General features: G+C 39.0%; 1 protein-coding gene across 1 annotated transcript; it reads left to right on the top strand.

Moving 5' to 3' along the window:
- Positions 1-435: 435 nt before the first annotated feature.
- Positions 436-24,289, top strand: FBXO15 (F-box protein 15; the record flags this gene model as incomplete). Its single annotated transcript, XM_082014813.1, is given in 9 exon segments — positions 436-540; positions 7,150-7,201; positions 7,205-7,392; positions 7,663-7,872; positions 9,745-9,874; positions 12,289-12,371; positions 13,613-13,758; positions 20,191-20,315; positions 24,020-24,289. Coding segments are annotated over 9 exon segments (1,308 nt in total). The 5' UTR covers position 436.
- Positions 24,290-24,700: the final 411 nt, after the last annotated feature.

The raw sequence follows: 24,700 nt of genomic DNA, 5'->3' as shown, positions 1-24,700 counted from the left end.
CTGAGACCTGACACCACCATCAGGGGAAGAGTGAGTATACGCAGTTCTGGAAAATGCTGGTGCTTGTGGACTAAGTGTTAAAATCGTGGTACAAGCAGTGAGAAACTGAAATTTAATGAGATAGTTTTGTGTCAAACTGGGTTAAAGTTAACAAAGTTTAATGAAAATGCAAACCCATAACTTCTCATGTAATTGTGCTGTGCCACTTGAATAGGTAGTGGTGAATTGTTTTAAGCAAATATGTTAGATCAGAGTGACAAATCAGGACCCAAACTCTGCAAATTAACTCTTCAGGTGAGTTTTGGCTTGTGTATTTAGAAGCTGGTAGTTTCCATCTCTTGTTTTGCTCTGGTTTGGGATTGAAATTCTTTGACATTGTCATTTCTGAAGTTTGCAGGCAAGTCTAATGGTATTTCTCTCACTCTTGTTTTCCAGCATGCCGTCAGAAATGCTGATGAAGATATTTTCTTATTTGGATGCTGTATCCCTGTTGCGTGTTGGTTGTGTGAACAAGCACTTCTATCACCTGGCCAATGACAAGTAAGGCAGAGGGAAGCATAAGTGCTAGTCTAAACTGTGCAGCAGTTGAGTTTACGTGAGTTATGAGTCTTTCTAATTTAGTTTCACTGATGCTGGAGCACTGATGCATGTATCTACTGGCAATTACTCAGCAGAAAATGTGCTGCATAGCTCACAGGACAATGTGTTGTATGGAATTCTAGCTGTGCAAGCCCTTTTATGTTTAGTGGGAGTTTTGAGGTGAAAACTAAATACAGTGTTTTCAAATGTTGCTATTAGCATTTATTTGGTTGTAAAATTTGCATATATTTGTTTGTATTCACATTCACATGCAAAAAGCACAAGCTTTTTGGTTCAGGCAATCCTTAGTGGTGTGTAGCCAGTAGCTTTGTAGAATTGTCATGGCTTTGATCATTTTGAAGTCCTACTTATCTAGGTCATTTATCAGGTTTTTGCAGAGGGTTTGATTTAGTTGAGTGATTCACTAGTGGGTTTTATCTGTTGCGCTTTTTGTGAAATTTTGGTGACTTCTAAATGAAAACCAAAGGGGCAAAGATAAACACTGACACATTTTTTCGAAGTGATTACTTATACAGAGTTCACAAATTGCTCCTACCAGTATCACGATAATTTTGTGAAAGGATCAAGAGGAGAGACCCTACGTGATAACAAGGATGTCTGGGTATAATTTTTTTTCTAGGATTCTGATGCATTAGTGTTGTTTAAATGAGGAAATGTCTTTCTATATGGGAAGTTGCTGCATTTGGTATTCATCCATTTCTCACTTATTTGTCAAAACTTGTACAGTGAATCGGTTAACATTCATGTTGACACCTTTAGAACTGATGAATTTAAAGGGAAGGCCATAATCCAGATTTATTTTTTGAGGCTGTCAGCAGGTGCATGCAGATAAAAATTGTGTAGCTGACACAAATTATATATCTTAATATGTGTTTTCCACTTCAGGATAGTAAGGTAGGATAAAATCATTGCAGCTGTTCAAGGGAAGCTGATTCATCTGTCTTAATCTCAGCAATGTCTGTTTCCATTTTCTAATCTCAACAGAGATTACAGTATGTGCACAAATGGGATTCAAGGAAGAGATACCTTTCCTTATCTAGGAGACTGACTGGTTCAGTGGGACCATGTCACTTCTTCCAACTGGATTTCCATGGACCGACCTTCTTGAGTCCCTGAATCTTTTGGTGAATTAACAGAAGTTTTAACTGAAGCCCCTGCATATCTCTGTGACAAATCTGATCTTGTTTTTTAGGCAGAGTATCTTTTTGAGGATATTTCAGCTGTGCTGGATGTAAAGGATGCAATCCTTGACCATCAGTCTTTCATCGTGATATATCACGATATATCACAAATTCGAGAGAGAGAGAGAGAGAGAGGTCTGTGCTGCCTAATGCTGTGCTTTGTCTTAGGCTGTTCAAATACAATCTGCACTTTAATAGTTCCTTGGCACTGATGTCTATGTCTTCAATGTAACTGTTGAGGCAAGGAAATGTTTCTGATCCCACTTTCTGTACCCACCCTGCCCCAGCATGTGGCATTATTCCAGCCTTCCCATCACACAGACTCACAGAATCACTAGATTGGAAAGGACCTTCAAGATCATCAAGTCCAACCATTAATCCAGTGCCACCATGTCCCCTAAACCATGTCCTGAAGTGCCACATCCACACGTTTTTGAACACTTCCAGAGATGGCGACTCCACCACCTCCCTGGGCAGCCTGTTCCAATGCCTGGCCACTCTCTTGGTGAAGAAATTTTTCCTAATATCCAATCTAAATCTCCCCTGGCACAACTTGAGGCCATTTCCTCTTGTCCTATCACTAGTTACTTGGGAGAAGAGACCAACACCCTCATCGCCACAACCCCCTTTCAGGTAGTTGTAGAGAGCGATAAGGTCTCCCCTCAGCCTCCTCTTCTCCAGGCTAAACAACCCCAGTTCCCTCAGCCGCTCCTCAGAAGACTTGTGCTCCAGACCCCTCACCAGCTTTGTTGCCCTTCTCTGGACATGCTCCAGCGCCTCAACATCCTTCTTGTAGGGAGGGGCCCAAAACTGAACACAGGATTCAAGGTGCGGCCTCACCAGTGCCGAGTACAGGGGCGCGATCACTTCCCTGCTCCTGCTGGCCACACTATTCCTGATACAGGCCAGGACGCTGTTGGCCTTCTTGGCCACCTGGGCACACTGCCGGCTTATATTCAGCCAGCTGTCAGCCAGCACCCCCAGGTCCTTTTCCACCGGGCAGCTCTCCAGCCCCTCCTCCCCAAGGCTGCAGCATTGCATGGGGTTGTTGTGGCCGAAGTGCAGGACCTGGCACTTGGCCTTATTAAACCTTGTACAGTTGACCTTGGCCCATCGATCCAGCCTGTCCAGATCCCTCTGCAGAGCCCTCCTACCCTCCAGCAGAGTGGGAAACTCACACAGATGGTCTGTCTGAAAGCCTGAGGGTTTTGATCACCAGCACAAAGTGCCTGTATAAGAGGAAGGGAGAAGCTGGAGCACAGGGGAAGATCTCTTTGCCTTGCCCAGATCTTTTTGCTATTGTTAAGTGATGACTGACAATGGTGCATGTCTGATTCTGGCATTTGAGTTAGCAGTAAGAGGTTGCATTGGCTTGTTGTAATGTCCAAAAAGAGGCTTTGAGATTAATATTACACTTAACACTTTGAGGCAAAAGTGGCATATATTTCTGCTGTGAAAGAGGCAAATTTTTAAAAAGGGAAAAAGAGAAGACCCAAGGCACTACAGGCCAGTCTGTCTCACCTCTGTGCCTGGGAAGATCATGGAGCAGATCCTCCTGGAAACTATGCTAAGGCACATGGAAAATGAGGAGGTAACAGGTGACAGCCAACATGGCTTCACTAGAGGGCAAATCATGCCTGACAAATTTGGTGGCCTTCTGTGATGGGGTTACAGCATTGGTGGATAAGGGAAGAGCAACTGATGGACTTGTGCAAAGCATTTGGCACTTGTCCCACATGACATCCTTCTCTCTACATTGGAGAGACATGGATTTGATGGTTGGACCACTTGGTTGATAAGGAATTGGCTGGATGGCTGCACTCAAAGAGTTGTGGTCAATGGCTCAATGTCCAAGTGGAGAGCAGTGATGAGAGGTGTTCCGCAGGGGTTGGTACTGGGACTGGTGTTGTTTAATATATTTGTTGGTGAAAAGAACAGTGGGATTGAGTGCACCCTCAGCAAGTTTGCCGATGACACCAAGCTGTGTGGTGCAGTTGACGTGCTGGAGGATAGGGAATACCATCCAGAGGGACCTTGACAGTCTTGAGAGGTGGGCCCATGCAAACCTCATGAAGTTCATCAAGGCCAAGTACAAGGTCGTGCACATGGGTCGGGGCAATCCCAAGCACAGATACAGGCTGGGCAGAGAATGGATTGAGAGCAGCCCTGAGGAGAAGGACTTTGGGGTGTTGGTTGATGCTCAGCATGAGCTGGCAATGTGTGCTTGCAGCCCAGAAAGCCAACTATATCCTGGGCTGTGTCCAAAGAAGCATGGCCAGCAGGTTGAGGGAGGTGATTCTACCCCTCTACACCACTCTGGTGAGACCCCCCCACCTGGAGTACTGCATCCAGCTCTGGGGCCCCCAACAAAAGGAGGACATGGACCTGTTAGAGGAAGTCCAGAGAAGGGTCACAAAAATGATCAGCAGGGGGGAACACCTCTCCTGTGAAGACAGGCTGAGAGAGTTGGGGTTATTAAGCCTGGAGAAGAGAAGGCTCCGGGGAGATCTGATTGCAGCCTTCCAGCACTTAAAGGGGACTTAGAAGAAAGATGGGGACAGACTTTTTAGCAGGGCCTGTTGCAGTAGGACAAGGGGTACTGGTTTTAAACTGAAAGAAGGTAGATTTAGACTCGATATAAGGAAGAAATTCTTCACTGTGAGGGTGTTGAGGCACTGGCACAGGTTGCCCAGAGAGGTTGTAGATGCCCCATCCCTGGAAGTATTCAAGGCCAGGTTGGATGGGGCTTTGAGCAACCTGCCACCTGGCCTAGTGGAAGTTATCCCTGTCCATGGCAGGGAGGTTGGAAGTAGATGATCGAAGTTCCCTTCCAAACCAAACGTTCTATAATTCTATGAAATTCATGCTTCTCTGTTGGGTGCCTTTGTGAGTTGTCTACCCTGAATTCTTCAGTGAGGTTGAAGGGGCAGTGATACCTCCCTAAACACTTGTGATTCCAAGTTCCTCTTTTTCTCTTCTCTGCCTCCCTGCCCTGACTGAATTTTTGAGCTTCTTGAACTGCTTTCTCATATGCTTGCACAATGCTGTTTTGGGAAAGGAAGAAGCAATATGTAACTGAGAGTGAGAAGGGCGGTGGGTATTGGTAGCAAGTCTGTCTTCATTCAGCTTATGTTGCCAGAGACTCTACCTTCAAAATGCAGGAAATGCCTACTGTTAACCCCTGTCTTTTCAGCATCGTGCAGCCAGATGATGAGCATCTTGCCCCATGAGAGAAAGGATGTCTGTACTGGGAGGGTACTGTAACCCTCTAAGTAGAGGGTTATAGGGGTCATCTTATTGGACTTTTTACGCTGAAGAAGACCATTTGGATAATACACAGCTCAGTTTCCCCTGATGATGGTTTGTCAAGGACATCGCTCCTGTTTTCATCATCCCACAATTCTTAGCTGCTTTGGAGTTAAATAACTTCGTCCCTCCATCAGAAATGTTTTATACTGTCTGATTATTGGGCTGTCTTTTCTGGTCTCAGGATTGAGGTTTCTTAAATCTTTGTTTTACTTATGAGATTGTTCTTCATCTCTGCCTGCCTCCCCCCGCCATCCCACCCTGCATTCTGGGAAAGGAAAGTTGGAAGCTCATGTTGACTGTGAACCCCATTTTACCAGTCATAGAAGCTTATGGCTCAGTGTATTTTAAACAGCTTTGACTCAAAAAATGGCAGTGGGAGATTTACATATATCTGCAGTGCAGCAGGCTGGAAGGTTTTTGCAAAATTCCTGAGCAAGTTTTCATCAATAACAAAGAGCCTGGCTCTCGGCATGTGGGGACTTATTCTCAGCACCTGATGAAGTGAGAATGGTTTTCCTGGGTAGGAGGCAGTGTGGGATGGATTCAGTCCTTGAATGCTTTAATGCTTTAAGGAGGGGAAAAATGCATTACAAAGCATGTTGGTGTACGTTTGCCTGGGGATAAGTGAGGACTGGTAAAGGTAATCTCACTGATAAATGGTAGAGAATTTCTCTTGAGAGTTTGTTTCTGTTGCTATTAATTTTCTTTAGGGCGGTTATGTAGACTGTGTGGCTAGCACTTTAAACGTTTCCAATAAGTTTTCTAACTTTATTCACAGATTGTTGTTTGAATTCTTGTAACTTCTTGTATTCAATATTCCCTGTACTGTCCTAGAGGTACTGGAATGTGGGGGGTGGAAATGTGACCTCGTATTTTTCCTAACAGGAAAGAGGTGAACCCATCATTCCTGTTGTATGTTTCTTTGACCTCTTCAAAAAGACATCTTTTTCTAAGCTTTTCAAAAGGGTGCAGAAGGGATTGACATGACAGTGGTACCACCACCAAACTTCAGTGATTCTAATTGTCCTCCTCTGCCTCACTTTCAGCTGGATCTGTGTGAGAAACTTGAGGGGCCCAGATTGTCTTTGTTGAGTAAGAGGTATTAAAACACATTTTTGCACTAGTTAATTTTGCATGAGAAGGATGCATCATTGTTTTGGGGTGGAATTTTCAAAAGTAATTGCTTCACCTTAATCAGCTTCATCCTGGATCCTGTATTTTCAGGAAGACAGGCAAGATTTACCTTTTTGTTTTCTTATGGTAGCTTCCTCTCAAATATGTACTGGTGTGAGTTTGTGTTTTTTTGTTTTGTTTTTGTTTTGTTTTTTTTTAAATCTGCTTCAGTGAGTTTAAGGGATAGCCTGTTTAAGGGAAGTAGCCGTGTAAGGGGAAGGAAGACTTTTTACAAACCACATACTGTAGTGTGTTATTGAGAGATATAAAACAGTCAGAAGTTCCCAGTATCTAATTAGGATATTATTTATTAAATATTGGGATAAATATCTACTTTCTAGAGCACCAGTCAAACATTTTCTGCATATGTAGTTGGGATGTTTATCAACCTCACTGGCACATAGTAAGAATTAACTGAATAACTTTTTTTTATTTTTTTTTAATTTTGATGTGGTAGAGCAGAAAGTCATAAGTAGCTCTCATGTGGTGTGTATAATCCAGAACAAGAAGTATGTTCAGAGATTCCATATTCTTTGAGATAACCTGGTAAGCCCATGAGAAATGCTGACATCTAGCATCTTTTGGTTCCTGACCCTTCATGTTTGCACCAGGGGAACTAACCTGGTATGAGCTGTTGGAAGGTCAAAATAGGGAAAAGTGTGCAACTGTGCCTTTGCATTTTCTTGACTAGTACCTGGGAGGCTAGAGTTACCGGTCTTCTATAAACTTAGATTTAGATAAAACACAGTTTGCTGATGATCCAGGACTTTAAATTTTTCTGCTAACATTATGCTCAGTGGTAGCTGAAATCTGCATGTAAGAATAATTAAGTTAACTCTTCGTGAAATTTATATGGTTTTCATCTTTATTCTATTTTTATTTTCAGTGGAATCTGGCTGAAAATCTATTCCCGTTGTTTTCAACCAAAAAGGACAATGTGAGCAATGAAGTCTGAACAAACAGAAACTGTTTCCTTGGGCTGTGCTGCTCTACATGATAGAAAGCCTGGGTACTGGAAGAAAGAATACATCTTCAAACAAATAGCTGCTGTCAAAACTAGAGTAATGCGACTTGTTAAACCGGTAGATCCTTACACAGGTCTTCCATGTAAAAACAAAGAAGCTATGAAGTAAGCAATGCTTTCTCACAGAAGATATTTACTCAGGAACAATGTAGAGAATATTAATGGCTTTGGTAACGTTGGGGGGATATGGAAATAGAGCTATAAAATGTATATGGTAATGGGAAGATATGATGATAACCTATAAATGACCTAGCCTGAGAAACATATGTAGCAGTTAATAGAAGTTTAAAAATTCTGTTGAAAGGATAGTTTAACTTTTGTCACTTTGAGACCTTTTTTAAACACCCTTCTCCCCTCTCAATTCCTAAATAACAGAGCCTCTGGCTTGAGTTGGATAATTGTTTTAAAGGACAAAAATGGAAAGGAACATGTAATGGAGAAGGCAAACCTATCATTTAAGGACACATCTGTCACTATACTTTGGTATAGTACAAGTTGGCCATGCTTAGACACCTTGTCAACTCTAAAACTATTTGGAGTTACACCATTGCTTCCTGACCAAAGCAGAGCTCCCAGCAAGAATGGGTGAGTTTTAACGTAGAATTTTTGAGGCTTTTTTAGTGTAACTGGTTGATAATGTGTCTCTAGGAGCTATCTGATGTTGGTTTGACTCAACAGGTTATTTCTTTCTTCGAAAGCCTCTCTGTGGTATTTCTTCCAAAGCCTATGTCCTTCTTTTCATTGGTAGAGTTTTTTAGCAAGAAATAGATATAATCCAGCAAGTTGTGACATTAATCCATAGGTTAATGTAGCTACTGGCATGCAAGACTGATAGGTCCTGCCTTGGAAAGCTGAATCTAAGGCATAGATACAAATAAGCATGAAACAAACATGTAAATCTATGAGAATTTCATGTGAGACACTTAGATTGGAACAGTTCATCAATGTGGCTACCATCAGATAATCTATGCTACTAACACTTTTTTTTTTTCTGCCTGCCATAGGTGTGTATGTGAATTTAGGGAACTTGGTGGTTGACCGTGTGTACAGTATAAGTAGATGCATATAAATAGTCTGCAGCACAAAGTGGGATAGCTGTTGTTTTGTAACTTAAATGTGGGCAATATTTTTCTAGCATTATATTCTGAGAAAAGATGTTTAAATTAAAATTGTGTATTTGAGGTATGTATGTATTTGCTGTCAAGGAGTTTTTCACATGTCTGTGTCTTATGTGTGGTTTTAGTATATGCAGTATCAGCTACATACCTCTAGCAGTAGAGCTCTGAAAAGAGAGTATTGTTGTTCACCTACAAAAAACATGGTTCATCAAGCAGAAGGAGAGTATTTGCCTAAAAAAACACTTTTGTGTAAAGTCAGCTGAACAGCACAGGCTAGAAATCTTGCAGTCAAGTTATGTGAGGAGTGTAGTTGTTTCTACCAAGATGATAATTCACATGTAGAAAACAGTAAAATAAAACTTCCAGGCATTAGTGTATTTATTTCACAGAATTTTAAGTTGTTAGAGCTTGTGAATATACATGAAGGTAATGACTTCAGAAATATCAGAACGTTAAGACTGTAAGGAGCTACTGCAGGGATTTTGGGAAAGTCCCTGTATTTATACCTGCCTAATTGACTTAAAGATGGATTGGTGTCCTGTCCCAGCCCCAAATCTTAGGGTTCTAGGTAATGTGACACAGTTCCTGTCTGTTGCTGTCTTCCTAGCAGTGTGTAGTGGTAGATGATACTACTGGGAAGTCTAGGAACAGTTTTTGAATATAATAAGAGCGTAAGTCTGTGAAGCATTTTAGAAAGAGTTAAAAAGAGTTTCTCCATTCTGAACAGGTAATGCAGACTCCACTTTCTGTTCTTTGTTATGCATCATGAGCCAGTAAGAACACCTGTGAAGTATGAACTTTAGTTAAAGGGTGTTATAGAGCTGAATCACTTCAATTACATGCAAAATTGAAACAATTTTCTCAAGAAGGGAGGCTTCCTCTAACATAAGTTTTTAATTTATTATGTGTACAGTTTGATCCTTTCCTTGGCATTTTGATTCTGTGGAGGAAGAATTTACCTTCTTAGTAGCTTGCTTCTTACTGACAAATATTCAGTGATTTCATCTATTACCAACAGAGTTTTAAAAATTAATTATAAAGTAATTCTGTGGCTATTTTGAAATATCGGGCAAGCATATAAATCTTTCCTCTTTTAAGTAGTATATTAGGCCATCCTATGGCGGCTTTTGTTTCTTTTCCTGTTAGGGGTTGAGATCCTGCTTGTATGCTGTATTTGTTCAGAAGTAAAGTTTATGGCTGTGCATGCTGAATGCTTTTAAAACCATTTTCATTATGTGCTGTTGGTCAGATTTCAGAGTTAAAACTGAAATTAGGCTGCACTTTTACATAAATAAGGAGACATAGTCTTGTTGCTACATTCCGTATTTTTGTTTCAAAGACCTCGTCGACGTTCCTTAATTGCTGAATACCATCTTGCTAACATGACTGGAAGTAGTGCAGCAGTTGGTGCTGATAAGCTTGTCCAGCTCTTTAGCCTGAATCCAGGACTCTTAGTAGGGCTTTGGAAGGTAAGATAATATTTTGTTTCAATACTTTTATTATGACTTGGCAAAGGAATCTGTTTCTTCTTGTAGTTTGGGATGTGGGTTGTTTTTTGTTGTTTTTTTTAATCTTCCTTTTTTCTTTGGATTTTGAAAGATCTAGTCTAAACTAACAACAAGAAAATACAGGTAAGGACATCTAGTTGATGATTTATTGTATTCTAAAGAGCTGTTGCAGGAGTATCTGTGCTTTAAAACCCCCCTCACCTCTAGTTAAAGAACAGTTATGTATCATAGTTTATTATATTATTATATATATAATAGTGATCTTATTTCTGTGTTCAGTTGTATTTATTTTGCAGTCTTCACATGCCAAAGTTTGATATCCTAAAGACATTTTAAATAGAACAGTTTGAGAAGACATGTGCTTCTTCCCTGATTTATGCCTTGCCCTGTCCCCATCACTCAAAGTGATGAATTCTCACAAGGCAGCTTTGCTAGTTGTTTCCTTTAATCTACATCACCAGGTAGCTGTATCCTGCTCCAGCAGTAGGAACACTGTAAATTGTGCCCTTTTGGAGATCTTAAATTCTTGGTATTAAGTGCTTAAGTTAAGGGGTTAGTCTCTGTAGGCTGTGTGTAGAGATGGATGTCTTTAGAGAGCTGTGCAGAACATCTAAAGTAGACTTCTGCTCTAAAGGAATTTGCATCTTCGCACTGAATACACTGGGACCTAGGTGTCTGCCTGGAGTTGCATACGGTTAGGTGCTATGGAAGCCTATCTCAGGTGTTCTGCTTTTGGACAGAATCCAGAGGTGGCAGCCCTTTCTTCCTCCCCCTGCCATGTTGATGAGGTAAACTTACATTATTTGGCACTGGCGAGGAACTTCCCTCAGGGAGCCTGTGAACAGTTGCTCTAAGCTGTGTTGCATTTCCAGCTGGAAATTCTTGCTACCTCAAATGTGCACAATCAACCAGAGGAATTGTTTAAAACTGTGGAAGGAATGTGTGTTTCACTTACTTAAAGGTGTCCATTTCCTAGAAAACTTGAGACTAGCTGACCTGCATGAGGCTATTATGGGTTGTCTCAATCTATTAAAAACTCTGATAAGTGGACAGACGATCCTATTGTATCTTCAGTAGTTTAGTAGATTGGTGTCCCTGTGTTGTTGTCCCTCTGGTCTTGCCAGCGTGTTACCCCTTCCCATGCTTGGAAAGAGAACTCTTTCAGCAACTGGAAATGATTCAATCCTAAGATCCACAAAGTTGTTAAGCATCAAATGCCTCACTCTATTTTTTCCTGCTTACTTTTCTGAACAGCTGTTCTTATTCTCTGTGTGGGCAGAGTAACATTAGGCAGTTAACTGTAGATGGGTGTAGTAATCATAAATGCCACACATCTTGTTTTTTTACATGTAGCTTAGCTGCATAACAGAAATTGTTGATGCTAGTAGTTCTGACAACCAAGGACAGCTTATGTGGGCCTTCTGGTGTTTGGATAGAGAAAGACTGAGAGGCTCTAGGTGACTGATAAATCTCTGTCATTATATCTTTTATAGCTGTAATTTTCCACTATAAAACTACAGGAGTAACTACAAAAAAAAAAAAAACAAAAAACAAAAATAAGTTTGAGTAGGGGATGTCATTTTCTGTTTGGTAACCTAGAGAGATGAAAACAATAGTTACCCACTTTTCAGGACAGTAATAAACTGCTAGCAGTGAATAATATTGCCATTCCCTTATGTGTTTGCAACTGTAGGATTTAAAAATGCATTTTTCTTTAAAAAAAAAAAAACAACTAAAATCCTAGCATTCTGTGTTCTTGAAGTAAATAGGTACCTTTGGGTCTGCTTAGTTTTCACATTGAGCTCTGAAGTTTTCTGTGAGCTATATAGGCCTATAGAAGGTATGCCTTTTCGTTTTCCCAGGAGTATGTAATCTGGTGAAGACATCTGGGGTTTTACTTTGAAATTCAGTATTTCTGTTGAATAGCTCTGTATTCCTCACTGGTGTTAGCCCTCTTTGCAAACAGTTCCTTACATATGAAAATAAGCTTGATGCTTAGGTAATTAGTAGCTGGGAGTAAGGCCTGTTTGACTCTTATTAAGTGTCTGGTTCTAAAGTGGTAAGTAGGAGCTAGAGAAGTACGGTTCATGGATTGACGCTGATAACTTTTGCCCTGGCATACCTAGTTTCCCTCCCTTTCCCCACAATATAGAAATGATGTGATCTTTTACATATATTCTATATTCTGTACTTTGTGAAAAGATGGTAGCAGTTATAGGAGTCCAAGTGTTAAAGCAAGCCATTATTAACATTATTACAGTAACTGGCAGAATAATAAGCAGCAGCATTTATCTATGAATTTTAATGCTCAGGAAGAACTTGTGAAAAGAAGTATTTCCAGATGAAAAATACATCTACTTTAATTAACTTTTCAGGAGAAAAATGAAATTGCTTTTGTTATGGCAAGTCTTCATTATCACCAACTTCTTGAGAGAAGCAGTTTGGGTTCTGCTACTGTGTAAGTTTTGGTTTCTCCTTTGTGGGTAATAAAGATAACCTTTTGAATAAAGCTTTGAGTTTTACAGTTAAAATTGGCTGCTGGTAAGAGGTTTCTATTTAGGCAGTAATTAACTATTCTTGTTTAATATAAACAACAGTTACAGTAACTATATACAAAGCTGTAGAAGTATTTTCATACTAAAATGTTGCCATTGTTATTCTATTAAGGAGATAATTTAGTCATGCAAGTGTATGCGTGCTTACTGTATTGAGAAAGGTGGAAATACACTGCCCATACTTTCTCCATTTTCACAAGCATCTTTTTATTCCCTCCTCCTATCTGAAAGACCTAGAAAAGAGGGAGACATTTTAGGAAGTAGGAAAATAATTTTTAGCTGTGTGAGAGGGGAGAAAAAAATTAGAGTAAACTGGTAAGGTACCTGCATTTATCTTTCAGTCCTATTGAAAAACTAGCTGGATTTCCTATGCTGTATTTGTGTATATGTTTATATTGCAGTGTATAGTAAAATACCTGTTTATACACTGTAAATTGTTTAAAAAGATGGAGTTTTTTAGCTTTAGAGGATGATTTGGGGGATTTATTTTTCCCCACAGCCCACCCCCTCAGCTTTCTGCTCATGTACTGTTGTATCTACTGATAGTCTTACGTGCCTGCTGTAAGTTAGTATGGCTTTTTTCACACAGAAGGTAAACCCATTTCCCTTATTGCCAAATAGGATCCTGTATCGGAGCTGCTCAGTTGCCTCTGGGATTTGGGCTCTTCTGGTCATTTGTGTGCAGTAGTTTCCCTTTTAAGTTAGGCACAGCCAAAATTTTTCAGTAACTGCTATTCCAGAGAAGTCTGTAGCTAGCTGGCTTTCAGATTTGTAAAGCTGATGGGTTTTTTTTTGTTTGTTTGTTTTTGGTTTTTTGGGGTTTTTTTTTGCATAAACAAGTCCATATTTTGGAGTTTAACAGATGTACCTTTTAAAGTCGACTGCCATAGTTTCTGCCTTTGGCTATACTGCACAGCTGAGTAGAAGTATTAGACACTGTATTAGACAGCTTAAAAGAACTATGATGAACTAGAGATGTTTGATTTTCAAAAACATTAATAAAGAAAAGTTGTGTCTTCTAGTAATTTTTTCCCCTCTTATAACCTCTCCTAAGGTGATAGTCTCAGTGTAGAGCTATTTACGGTATCTCTTTTCTATTAAATCCTTCCCCCTTGCTTAATTCTATTATTATTATTTTTTAAAGTCAATATGCCCTTCTGCCTAATAAACCTGTATTGGATGATGTTGACCCACAATATGGACTGCATGACTATGATCTGCATCTTGATATGCATGGTGGAAGCGGCACCTACCTGTGTGGAACATTCAAGAGCCTCTTCTGCAGAAAAGGTAGTGTTGACAGAACAGTAATGTCTGTTTTTAAAATGATCCCTGGTGTTTTGTTGTGCTCTTTATATTCAATCTCTCTGTTTTAAGGGGAGAAACGGAAATGGATTTTTAAGAGTAAGCTATGTTTTTGTAGTATGATTTCTTTATATCTGCATGATGCGTTGTGTGGTGTCATAAGATTGCTCTATATGAAGTCTGCTGGCTATTACATTGACATAGTGTCAGGCCTGCAATATAAATTCTGCAGATTGTTAGGATATTTTTGTTTGGTTCAGTGCTGAGTTAATAATGCAGTGGCACAGCTTTTGGTGCAGACTGATGTTCCTTCCACTTTTATACTATAAGGGAGAGTGAGTTTGTCTTCATACATTTTGGAGACCTATTTCTGTGGAATTCTTCTCAGGTATACTTCAGGTGCATTGAGAGATTAAATATATTTGTAGAAGATACTGTGAACTTTAAGATTTATAACTTTTGTTTAGACCAACTTAAGGTTGTCTATTGTGAATTCCTTTCATTGTGTAATGAATAATTTCAGTGATTATTTATAACTGTACTGCTTTTTCTCAGTTCTTAGCATTTCTTTAAATGAGACATGATTAGCCATCCTTGTTGTTCATGTACAGCCCAACTTAATAATTCTGCTAGAGTTTTGCAAAATATGTGGGTGATCTCTCTTTTGACTTAACTTCAACACAACCCTGCCTACAGCTACACAGCTGTCTTCCTGTCAGCAGAGGCAGATTAAAATACTAAAATTAAACAATTAAATTAAACACTGGAAATTAATTATTGTTTCCCACTATTTTTCTAAAAAGTACTAAGAAGCCTTCTGCTGATGTCAGAAAATACCATTTTTGAAGAACTATAGAATAGTTTGAGTTGGAAGGGACGTTAAAGGTCATCTAGGCCAACTCCTCTGCAGTGAGCCGGGACATAATCAGCTAGATCAGTTTGCTCAGAGCCCCATCCAGCCTGACCTGGAATGTTTCCAAGAATGGGGCACCTACCACCTCTCTGGGCAACCTGTGCCAGTGTTTCACCACCCTCACTGTGAAAAATTTCTTACTTGGATCTAGGCATACATTATTTTCTACATACTATGAAAACAGTAGAGGGCACTGTTTGAGTGGCTTGAGTGTTTTTACAGCGTTAGAACAAATTTCCCTGCAGCTTTCTTTTTTTTTTTTGAACTCGGTATTTGATGGCTCCAAGAACTGTCATTTAGACTGTAGACTTGTGCACGGTGTGAAGCGTTGTAGTGCTTTGAATTTGAAACTTACATGTTTTCAGATTCCTGAAAAGGTCCAAACTTGAAATAGAGGAATACTTATACGGATAAAACTTCAGTGAAATTCTATCCATGTAGCAATAGAAATCTCTCCTGAGGTATTGTTCAATACAGGATCCTTCTTTATACTCCATAAAAAATTTTCTTCTGGAAATTGCCAGAGGGTTGACTTTCGTGCGTTTTTTTTTGAGGTGAATGTCATGTTTTGTTTTCTAAAATGAAAATTTTACACACCTAGCAATACAGCTGTACAAGAGAGGGCAGTATGTGGCACACTTTTCTTTGTTGGTATCACTTTTTTGCTGCTTAGAAGCTACTTCTGTTAAAGATTAAGCTGATTGGTTCTGTTAAAGATTAAGCTGATTGGTTCTGTTTAATACCTTTATCCAGTTCTGCTTAATATCCTTGTCAATGATCTGGATGAGGTGATCGAGTGCTTCCTCAGTAAGTTTGCAGATGACACCAAGTTGGGTGGGAGTGTTGATCTGCTGGAGGGTAGGAGGGCTCTGCAGAGGGATCTGGACAGGCTGGATCAATGGGCCGAGGTCAACTGTATGAGGTTTAATAAGGCCAAGTGCCAGGTCCTGCACTTGGGTCACATCAACCCCATGCAATGCTACAGACTGTGGGAAGACTGGCTGGAGAGCTGCCCGGCGGAAAGGGACCTGGGGGTGCTGGTTGACAGCCGGCTGAATATGAGCCGGCAGTGTGCCCAGGTGGCCAAGAAGGCCAACAGCGTCCTGGCCTGTATCAGAAATAGTGTGGCCAGCAGGAGTAGGGAAGTGATTGCGCCCCTGTACTCGGCCCTGGTGAGGCTGCAGCTTGAATCCTGTGTTCAGTTTTGGGCCCCTCACTACAAGAAGGATGTTGAGGTGCTGGAGCGTGTCCAGAGAAGGGCAACGAAGCTGGTGAGGGGTCTGGAGCACAAGTCTTCTGAGGAGCAGCTGAGGGAACTGGGGTTGTTCAGTCTGGAGAAGGGGAGGCTGAAGGGAGACCTTATTGCTCTCTACAACTACCTGAAAGGTACCTGAAAGGTAAATTGTAGAGAGGTCATTGTTGGTCTCTTTCCCCAAGTAACAAGCGATAGGATGAGGGGAAATGGCCTCAAGTTGTGCCAGGGGAGGTTTAGACTGGAAAGGGTTAGGAAGCATAGGAACAGGCTGCCCAGGGAAATGGTTGAATCACCATCCCTGGTGCTTAGGGCCATGGTTTAGAGGTGGACTTGGCAGTTCTGGTTTAACAGTTGACTTGATGATCTTAACAGTCTTTTCCAACCTAAATGATTCTATGATTTTTATGATTCTATGATGTTTATGCAAATTGTAGCAAATGTCCAGGATCCACAGTTGTGATGCCATCTCACTTTGATAGAGAATCTGTTTTATGATCAGGAATGTTTTCTGAACTGTTTCAGTTTTGTGTCCTTTAGCTGTGTTCCAGCCGCTAGATTCTGCTCTCACAGGACATCAGCCAGCTGAAGCCGTGATGGTGCAGGTAATAAGCTCATTTGTCATGTAGTCCCATCCATGTACTTGCACATTAATGCCTTTTGGAAAATGCTTGATTTTCTCCATAATTAGCATTCAAAAATGATGTAGTGAGGCAGCTTATGTCTGTCTGCTGTCATATCTTTATGGTAACTTGTTCATTTGCTCTTTCTGGCAAATACGGTATTTCTGAATGTGGCCAACAGTGTAGGTTTGTCCAAGCTGGTTATATTTGATGGTTTGTGCTTTGTTTTTAGGCTCCATTCTAATGATACTCTTTGTCCTGTTCTCTGGGAGGGCTCTGAAAACATGGAGGTCTCCAACATAATGAGAAGTCTTGCTATTTCTTAAAATTCTCCACCCAATCCAGATTTATTTTAAATTATGGATGTGACGTGCCAATGGCAGTTTCTACAACCTGAGACACAGATCAGTTGTCAGCTATTATACTGGGTTTTTACTTATTTATTTGTTTCCTTTAGGAAGATGTAGACTCTCCTGGGCTACCAGGGAATTAACTGATTTATTTGTTCATGTTTAGTTTTATTTTTGTCTGCTTTTTGTTAGTGTTCATTAATGTTGTACTTCATTTTGCTGCTCTGTTTTCCATTTTGCTTCTCTATTTTAAATTGTTTCTGCAAAATTCTAAACATTAAATTAAAAAAGTTTTATCACACTTCATTGAACTAAGTGATATTTTTTTTCTGTTACTAATACTTGCACTGCAGTAACTAGCTGTTTTGCCACTCTGTTTTGGCTGTTTTTTAGCATTTTATTTGATGCTTCTTTCCATTTTAAACAGAATTGGTAATACCATATTGTTGACAAATACTGTAGGGTGAATATGCTAAATACTTTAAAATGGGATTGAATATATTGCAAAACTTTTCTTGTTTTCAGGAACCTGTGACAGGCTTTTCATATGACTCATAGAAGCCATGAATACTGCATCTAGCTTTTTAATAAACATTCTTGAAATGTATGTACCTAGGTTTTCAACTTTTTAAGCATGGTTTTGTAGACATATGGTAGTCTAAGCTTTGGCTTTTCAATGTTATTCCTTGATGTAAGTTGATGTGTTGTGTTTGCAAAATGTTAATGGGGTGATTTTTGTGTGTTTTAGCTTTCAAGATTTTTTTGTAAAATATCACATCATATATTTGAAATATTTTTGCTTGACCTTGAAGATTGATTTGCAAGTTTAAATGATCTTTTCAGCATGGTAAGGCTGCTTGTTGCCACCAGAATTAATGTTAAGCACAGCCTTCCCTGTGAAAATAACAATCAAATTACAACTTGCCAACAAAGGCTTGTGTAGCGAAACAAACTCGCTTGGCTTTTAGCTAAAATAAGGGAGGTATTTGTTTCTTTACCCTTGAGGTTTGTGTGCATGATATATGTTCTCTATATTGGTATTCTCCTTGTTTGGAAATATTTGTTCCCTATGACCTATACTAATGAAAGGGCTGCTTTGCTGCTCTATGTGTCTTGCATAAACTCTGGCTGTAGCTATTATAAGAGGATAGTAAAACAAATTCTAGATCAGGCTAAAGAAAGCCCTATCCCATTTGGTCCCTCTATGTTTCCCTTGGTATATTTAACATAGCTTGCTCTGCCCTTTAATTTCCTTTTCTCATTTGACTGGGATGAGGAAAGGGAGATTTCAGTACATAGCACTTCAGCTTCTTGCTAATTTCTAGGCATACTTTTTCTTTCCTCTGGGTATGATGACTGTAGTGGAGCTTTTATATTTTTTAAAAATTATAAAGGTTTAACTAGCCCATGAAACCTTCAGGTTCCTGATCTGTGTTACCATTTCTAATGTAGTTTAGAGTCTCTTGTATAAAAGCTCAACTGTAAATGTGGACTTTCAGTGTTCACTTGGTAAAGCGTGACTATTTATCTAAAATATTTTTATCTTGAATGAAATCTTGTAATTGGATTTGACTTACCGAGGTTTGGAACTGAACCATTTGCATAGGTATCATCTTAATAGACTTTTTTGCACTTTGAGCTGGATCTCGAAAGTGAATTCTGCTTACATTTTCCTCACTGAGTTCTCTGGGACTTCACTGGAAAGACAGTGAGTATCACTGCCTGGAGTGATGCATTTCCCTTCAACCATATATAATATTTCCTCAGCATAGTCATGTTGGTTCCACTGTATTCACACTCATATTCCAGACAGTGTCTGTGCTGCTTCCGTCCCATCATGTGTTGGGCTGCTTCCTCCACACAAAAGTATTCTTTGGACTACCCGCTTGTGAGTGATGTCTTTCCAGCATTGGTTTGCGGTCAAGTGTCCCTTGGAAGTTGCTTGGTCCCACAGTACCAATTCAGAGAAGCTTCTGGCTTCTGTGGTAAATTGTGGGCTCTCTTTCTCTGTCACTTTGCCTCCAGCTGTCTGTCTTCAGCAGCCACCAAGCAAAGGCTTTAGCTTTTTAACCCAAAGCCAGCCTTTCTGATGTCCCTTATTCTATCTGCGGCCTCATGCTGCTACTTGGGCTTGATTGAAGCAGAACCACAGGCAAAACACTTCTCTCTTTTTTTTTTCACTTTCTCCACTTGTATCTTAAACCTCTACAAGCCCTTTCAGTTGTCATCTTACCATCCAGAGCCTGCTACTGGATCCTAACAAGCTGTATTTTCCTGGGAATTCCTTACTATCTGTCTTCTGCAAGTGCTAGTTACTTAATTCTGTTCCTTTTTTTTTTTTTTCCTTTGAGGTCTCTAGTGCTTTCGTTTGCTCTTTTAAGAGATTATGTCTTGTTCAAGGAAATTTTTTTAAGGGATGTCCTACTAAGAAGTCTGCTTGTGTGATGATGTGATAGATTTTTTTTTTTTGTAGTCAGAGATCTTGTTTGTTATGATGTACCCCAAATTATAATTAGACCATTGGACTCCGTGGTTAACTTTCCTCCTCCAATAACAAGGGAAAAAAGAACAGTTGAAAAAAGTCAATCTCTTCTGGAGGGAGAGGAAGACATACCAAAGAAATATAGTTATGTGTAATAATAAAATAAAAAAATCACAAAGAAATCTTAATAATTCTGTCAAAAAATGAAAGTGAGCCTTTGGAAAGCTATTTAAAAAATGAACAAATCCATAATTTAAAAACTTGATTCAAATCAAGGCATACTGCTTGTCATTTTAAATGATGCAACATCCTTTCCAGGGAGGACTGATAGTTATCTTTATACCATGTTGTATAGAGTTATTTGAGTTACTGGACAGAGTAGGGGGGAAAAAAAAAGGTATGCCATAATTTATTTCATATATTACATGTTCAACTTGTCTTTTGAAGAGTGGGCAGTGGTGGAGGCACTGGTGGCATGAAATTGAAATGTTGAATGTGGAATTTATTCCTTGCACCCTTGTGTAAATCCTTTAGATGACATTCAGATTTTTATACTCAATTATACCTTTTTTTTTTTTTTTTACCTGCTGCTTCTACTATGGATCACGGAATCAAAGCCCTGAACTTAAATTCTTTATAATGTGCTTGATATCTAGCTGTTGGTATATGTCAGGGTTCCTTATTGGTGGGTGGGAGGAAACTAAAGACAGAGAGAGAAGCAGAGAGAACATTTATGGTGTACTTGGACTTAGTTTGATCTGTAATAGTATAATGTTATATATTGTTAATATTTTCAGGTGACATTGAAAATGGATATTTGAGGCTCACAGTTGTAAGCTTAAAAGATAATACGAAGCACTTGCCTCTTACTGGGACAGTTGGCTTATCCTGGCAAACAGATGCATTTAAAGGCAATGTACAGGTCTGTCAGAAATATTTTCTGTTTCTAGAAATGCTTATCTCAAAACAATTATGTTTGTGCATCCTAAATATGCTAATTAAAAAAAAGTTTTTATTTGTGGAAGGTGTCTGTAAATAGAGAACCCCCCTCAATTCAAATACTGCAAAAATGATGTGACTTTTGGGGAAAAATAGTTTTATCCTTTCTCTCTAGAGTCTAGATTGCATGATAGAGCCATTATGCATGCGTGATGACTCCAGTGCTTTCCACTCGGGAAAGATGCTGTGACTGACCAGCACTGCTTGGAAATGCTGAACAAAACATGTACTGCAGATGTGCTTTTTCTAGGGGTTTTTGGGTTGATTTTTTTAGAGGCAATAAGTCTTGAACCCCCAGGGAAATACTCTGCAGTTGTCTTTGTAGCATGTATGTGCAATGAAAGTTAGAAACTCTTTGTCCTGATTTCAGCTGGGATAGAGTTAATTTTCTTCATAGAAGCTGGTATGAGGCTATGTTTTGGATCTAAAATGAACATAATATTGATAATATACTGATGTTTTGAATTGTTGCTAAGCAGCCAAGGACTGTTCAGCTTCTCGTGCTGGCCTGCCAGTGAGCAGCCTGGGGGTGCATGGGGGATGGCCAGGACATTCATGCAGTCAGCACCTAGCTCTTGACTCATGTACATGGGTCAGCTGGATTAACTGTGTTTTAGAGGACTTCTCACTCGTTCTCTTGTACAGAACTCATAAAAGAACTATTTTAAAGAAAGTTTGAGAGTAGTTCTGTAGATTTTGCAACAGTGGCGAAGGCACATATTTTTAAGTGGACTTCAGCTGCATGAATATTTTAGAAGTACTGAAAATTCTGATAAATGTAACTTAAACACTAGTAAAAAATGTTCTGGTTCAACACTTGATTTCAATTCTGACACTTACTTTGAAAAAAGTAAAAATTAATATAACTGTTCTACATAAGTGTGGAATGGAATACTATTTGATAACATAATATTTTCATAGAATCGTTAAGGTTGGAAAAGACCTCGAAGATCAAGTCCAACCGTCTATATTTTGCTCATGGACATTAGCATACTTGTTTTACAGTTTACAGCGTCAGCCAGCTTTCCTATGCAATGTAGAATATAAAATTTATCTTAAAACCTAATAATCGACTAGTATCTGTTGGCAACATCAACAGTAAGTTGAACTTCAGTTACAGTTTCCATTCAGTGTTCCCTTTCTAATTGCTCATTACAATTTTTTTTCACATTCCTTGTATGCATAGTGAGAAGTTTGTTCACTTGCTTTTTTTTCTCAGTTTGTGCTAAACTTTCAGTTGTGTGTTTGTTTTCATAAGAACAACAAATCCTTCCCCCCATGTGTGTTGACAAAAATACGGTATGTTGGTAATTAGAAGGAATTGAAGCTAACAAGAAAACACTTTTAAGGTAATCATTTGCCATCTTTCTTTAATTGCCATGAATATTCATGAAGAGCCATGTTGCATAATATGTGTTGTTTAAGGCTTCTAAAAAAATTTTAGGCTAATAAACTTTAGGTTTATTTTTATTTTATTTTTATTGTGTATCCCATTAATTTTGTTAGAAGCATTTGCATGCTTAAAGTTAGTGAGATCTTAGCGCATAATTACAGAATATACTTCATTTGCTTGAAAAGCATGTGATAGGAGGTAGGAAATCTTGCTGCTGTGTTGGGTTGATACCAGAAAATTAAGGCTCCGGGGAGGCCTCATTTTGGCCTTTCAATATATGAAGGGAGCTTATGAGAAAGGTTGAGGGAGACTTGTTACCAAACCCTGTAGTGACTGGACAAGGGACAATGGTTTTAAACTGAAAGAGGGTAGATTTAAGCTGGACATAAGGTTGAATTTTTTTTATGATGAAGGTGGTGAGGCACTGGAACAGGTTGCCCAGTGGATGCCCCATCACTGGAAGTGTTCAAGGTCATGATGGTTGGGGCTTTGAGCAACCTGGTCTAGTTGAAGATGTCCTTGTCCATGGCAGGGGGGTTGGACTAGATGGTCTTAAAAGGTCCCTTCCAACCCAAATGATTCTATGATTCTGTACGATTTACAGCTACTTGATGGAATTTTTTCTTCCATGAAATAATCATGAGTAGCACATAAAAATCCGTGAAATTAACTGACAGAGGAAACAGAGAGCTATGGCTGTAGTCCTTAGTTTAGCTCTGTCCTATATGCTTACAGCATAAGTTATACTGAATATTTGTTTCTAGGAAAAAATAAATAATTTTTTTAAACCCCTCATTTTGTGGTGAGAGATTGGACATGTCAAAACATCGCTGTGGGTAGAATTCAATTTGGCTTTTAACATAAATCTCTATAAAACATGTGAAGGCCAAATAAAATCAGTCACAGCAGCAGAACATGCCACTACTTTGAATTTATTTGAATTTTGTCCAGTACTCTAAGGGGAAGAAAAAAAGCTTCTTTTGTCACTTATGGGTATTTTTTGTAAAAAAATTAATTGCTAAAGTACAGATAGTTGTAAATACATGGGAAGAAAAAACCACCCAACACTCAAGGCCACCCTGCTCTACTTTTCATAACTGGCCTTTGATATGCAAGGCGTCAGACGAGAAAAAAGTAATTCTTTCTTGTTTCAAGTAAACTTGTAGCTTATATAAGTTATGAAATGATCATCAGATTTGGTTTGAATTTTATATTTTCAACACAGTCTACATTAACAAACTTAGGAAAACTGTATATATCACGTTACCTCTTATGTTTGTGCCATCTGCTCTGTATTATTTGATTGAAGTAGAGTAATAGTGAAAGAAATGTTGAAGCAACAGAAGCACAGCTATGTAGTGCAGTGAAATAAAGCATTCCCAATTAATTTTTTGTCATGGAATATGTGATCTTGGTTTGTTTATCCTTTTGGAGCATATGATACTCCTGTAAGTAATGCATATATACAGCATAATTAGGATAATCTGATTCATTTAGTGATTCAGAACTCGTGAGAATAGGTAACAGCTGATATTAAGTGACACACAACCCATATGCTTTTAAGGCACATGTGTGAAACCATCAGTTTCCAAGTGCCCAAGAATTGGCATCCTGACTCTAGCATTATAAAATGATGTAATTGTGTAGTGTTGTAAAGAAATATTTTGAAGAATTTTTAAAAGGAAGTATTATTTGGAGGGTAGAAAGATACATTACCTTTTTGGGAACTGAAGCTTGCAGCCATTCAAAAAGTGTTGTATACCTTTCATTTATAGCTGGCATGTAAGGGTGATTTTGAGTGTACACTGCCTTGGGGGTAGTCTCTTTTAGGGTCTTTGCAAACCTTGCTGCATTCACACAAGTTTAGCACCTGAGTTTAAACTTAGGTTTCTTGCTCATATTGAAGGGACTATCGCTATTTGAATGGCAAGGTAACTAATAATTGAGACACACAGGTGTTAAAGGCATAAAAAATGTTCAAGAAATAATGTCTGATTGAGGTTGGCAGTGCTACTTTCTATAGGTTGCAATTTTGATTTCTGTAGGAAACCTCCAAATAAGTATTTGTTACTTTTCAGTAGTCAGTGGAGCACTATCAATTATATTTTGAGTTTTTAGCCTTCATACCAAAATTTACTATCTGTTTAACCCTTGATATTTCTCCTGAAATCAGGGACAGATCTACTTGCTGTACCATGGCATAGGGAATTAATATCTTCTGCTTGTGTTTGTAGGACTGCTACGTGATGGATGTTACTCTCTTGGATGCAACTGGAAAGCCGTTCTGGTGTTTCAGTGCCCCGGTCTACATGGATCCGTCTTCCAAGGCATCCAGCCTTTATGAGTACATGGGCCATAGCTATACCACAGACTATGCAGATTCAGAGGGTAAAGTCTGTGTTGAGTTGATATGGTTAGAAGAAACCAAGGAGTATTTTATAGTCAATTTGGTACTTTATATAAGCACCAACAAGGTAAATAACTGGTATGGAACAAATTATTGACTTAATTGGCTCACTGATTTCCTTGCCTTAAAAAAACCAAAAGCCAACAAAACCAAAAAAACACACTAAACTTTTGATGCTTAAAATTGATATCAATGAGCAAGACTGTTCCTGCAAGTTTTGTGCCTTTTAGTTTTTCAGTGACAAGTGCAATTGCATAGGGTTTTTTTTAATTGGCATTGGAGGAATTGAAGAGACATGTTGATATAAATGAATGTTTTTCTTTGTTGAACATCACATAGTTAGTCTGTTTCTGGTACTGGATATATTGAAATTATTTTTAGGAATATTTTTTCTTTATAGATCCTTGTTACTATGGTTAACGAATTGCTTCTTGTGAGAGCCATACAGTGAAGAAGCCTTACCTTATGTAAGCTACACTGGTTTTGAGGACATTGACTTTTATGTCTA

Source organism: Phaethon aethereus, assembly GCF_964289735.1.
Source record: "Phaethon aethereus genome assembly, chromosome: 2".
In the NCBI taxonomy this organism is placed as follows: Eukaryota; Metazoa; Chordata; class Aves; order Phaethontiformes; family Phaethontidae; genus Phaethon; species Phaethon aethereus.
Note: the sequence above shows the minus strand (reverse complement) of the source record. Positions and strands in the feature narration are given on the sequence as shown.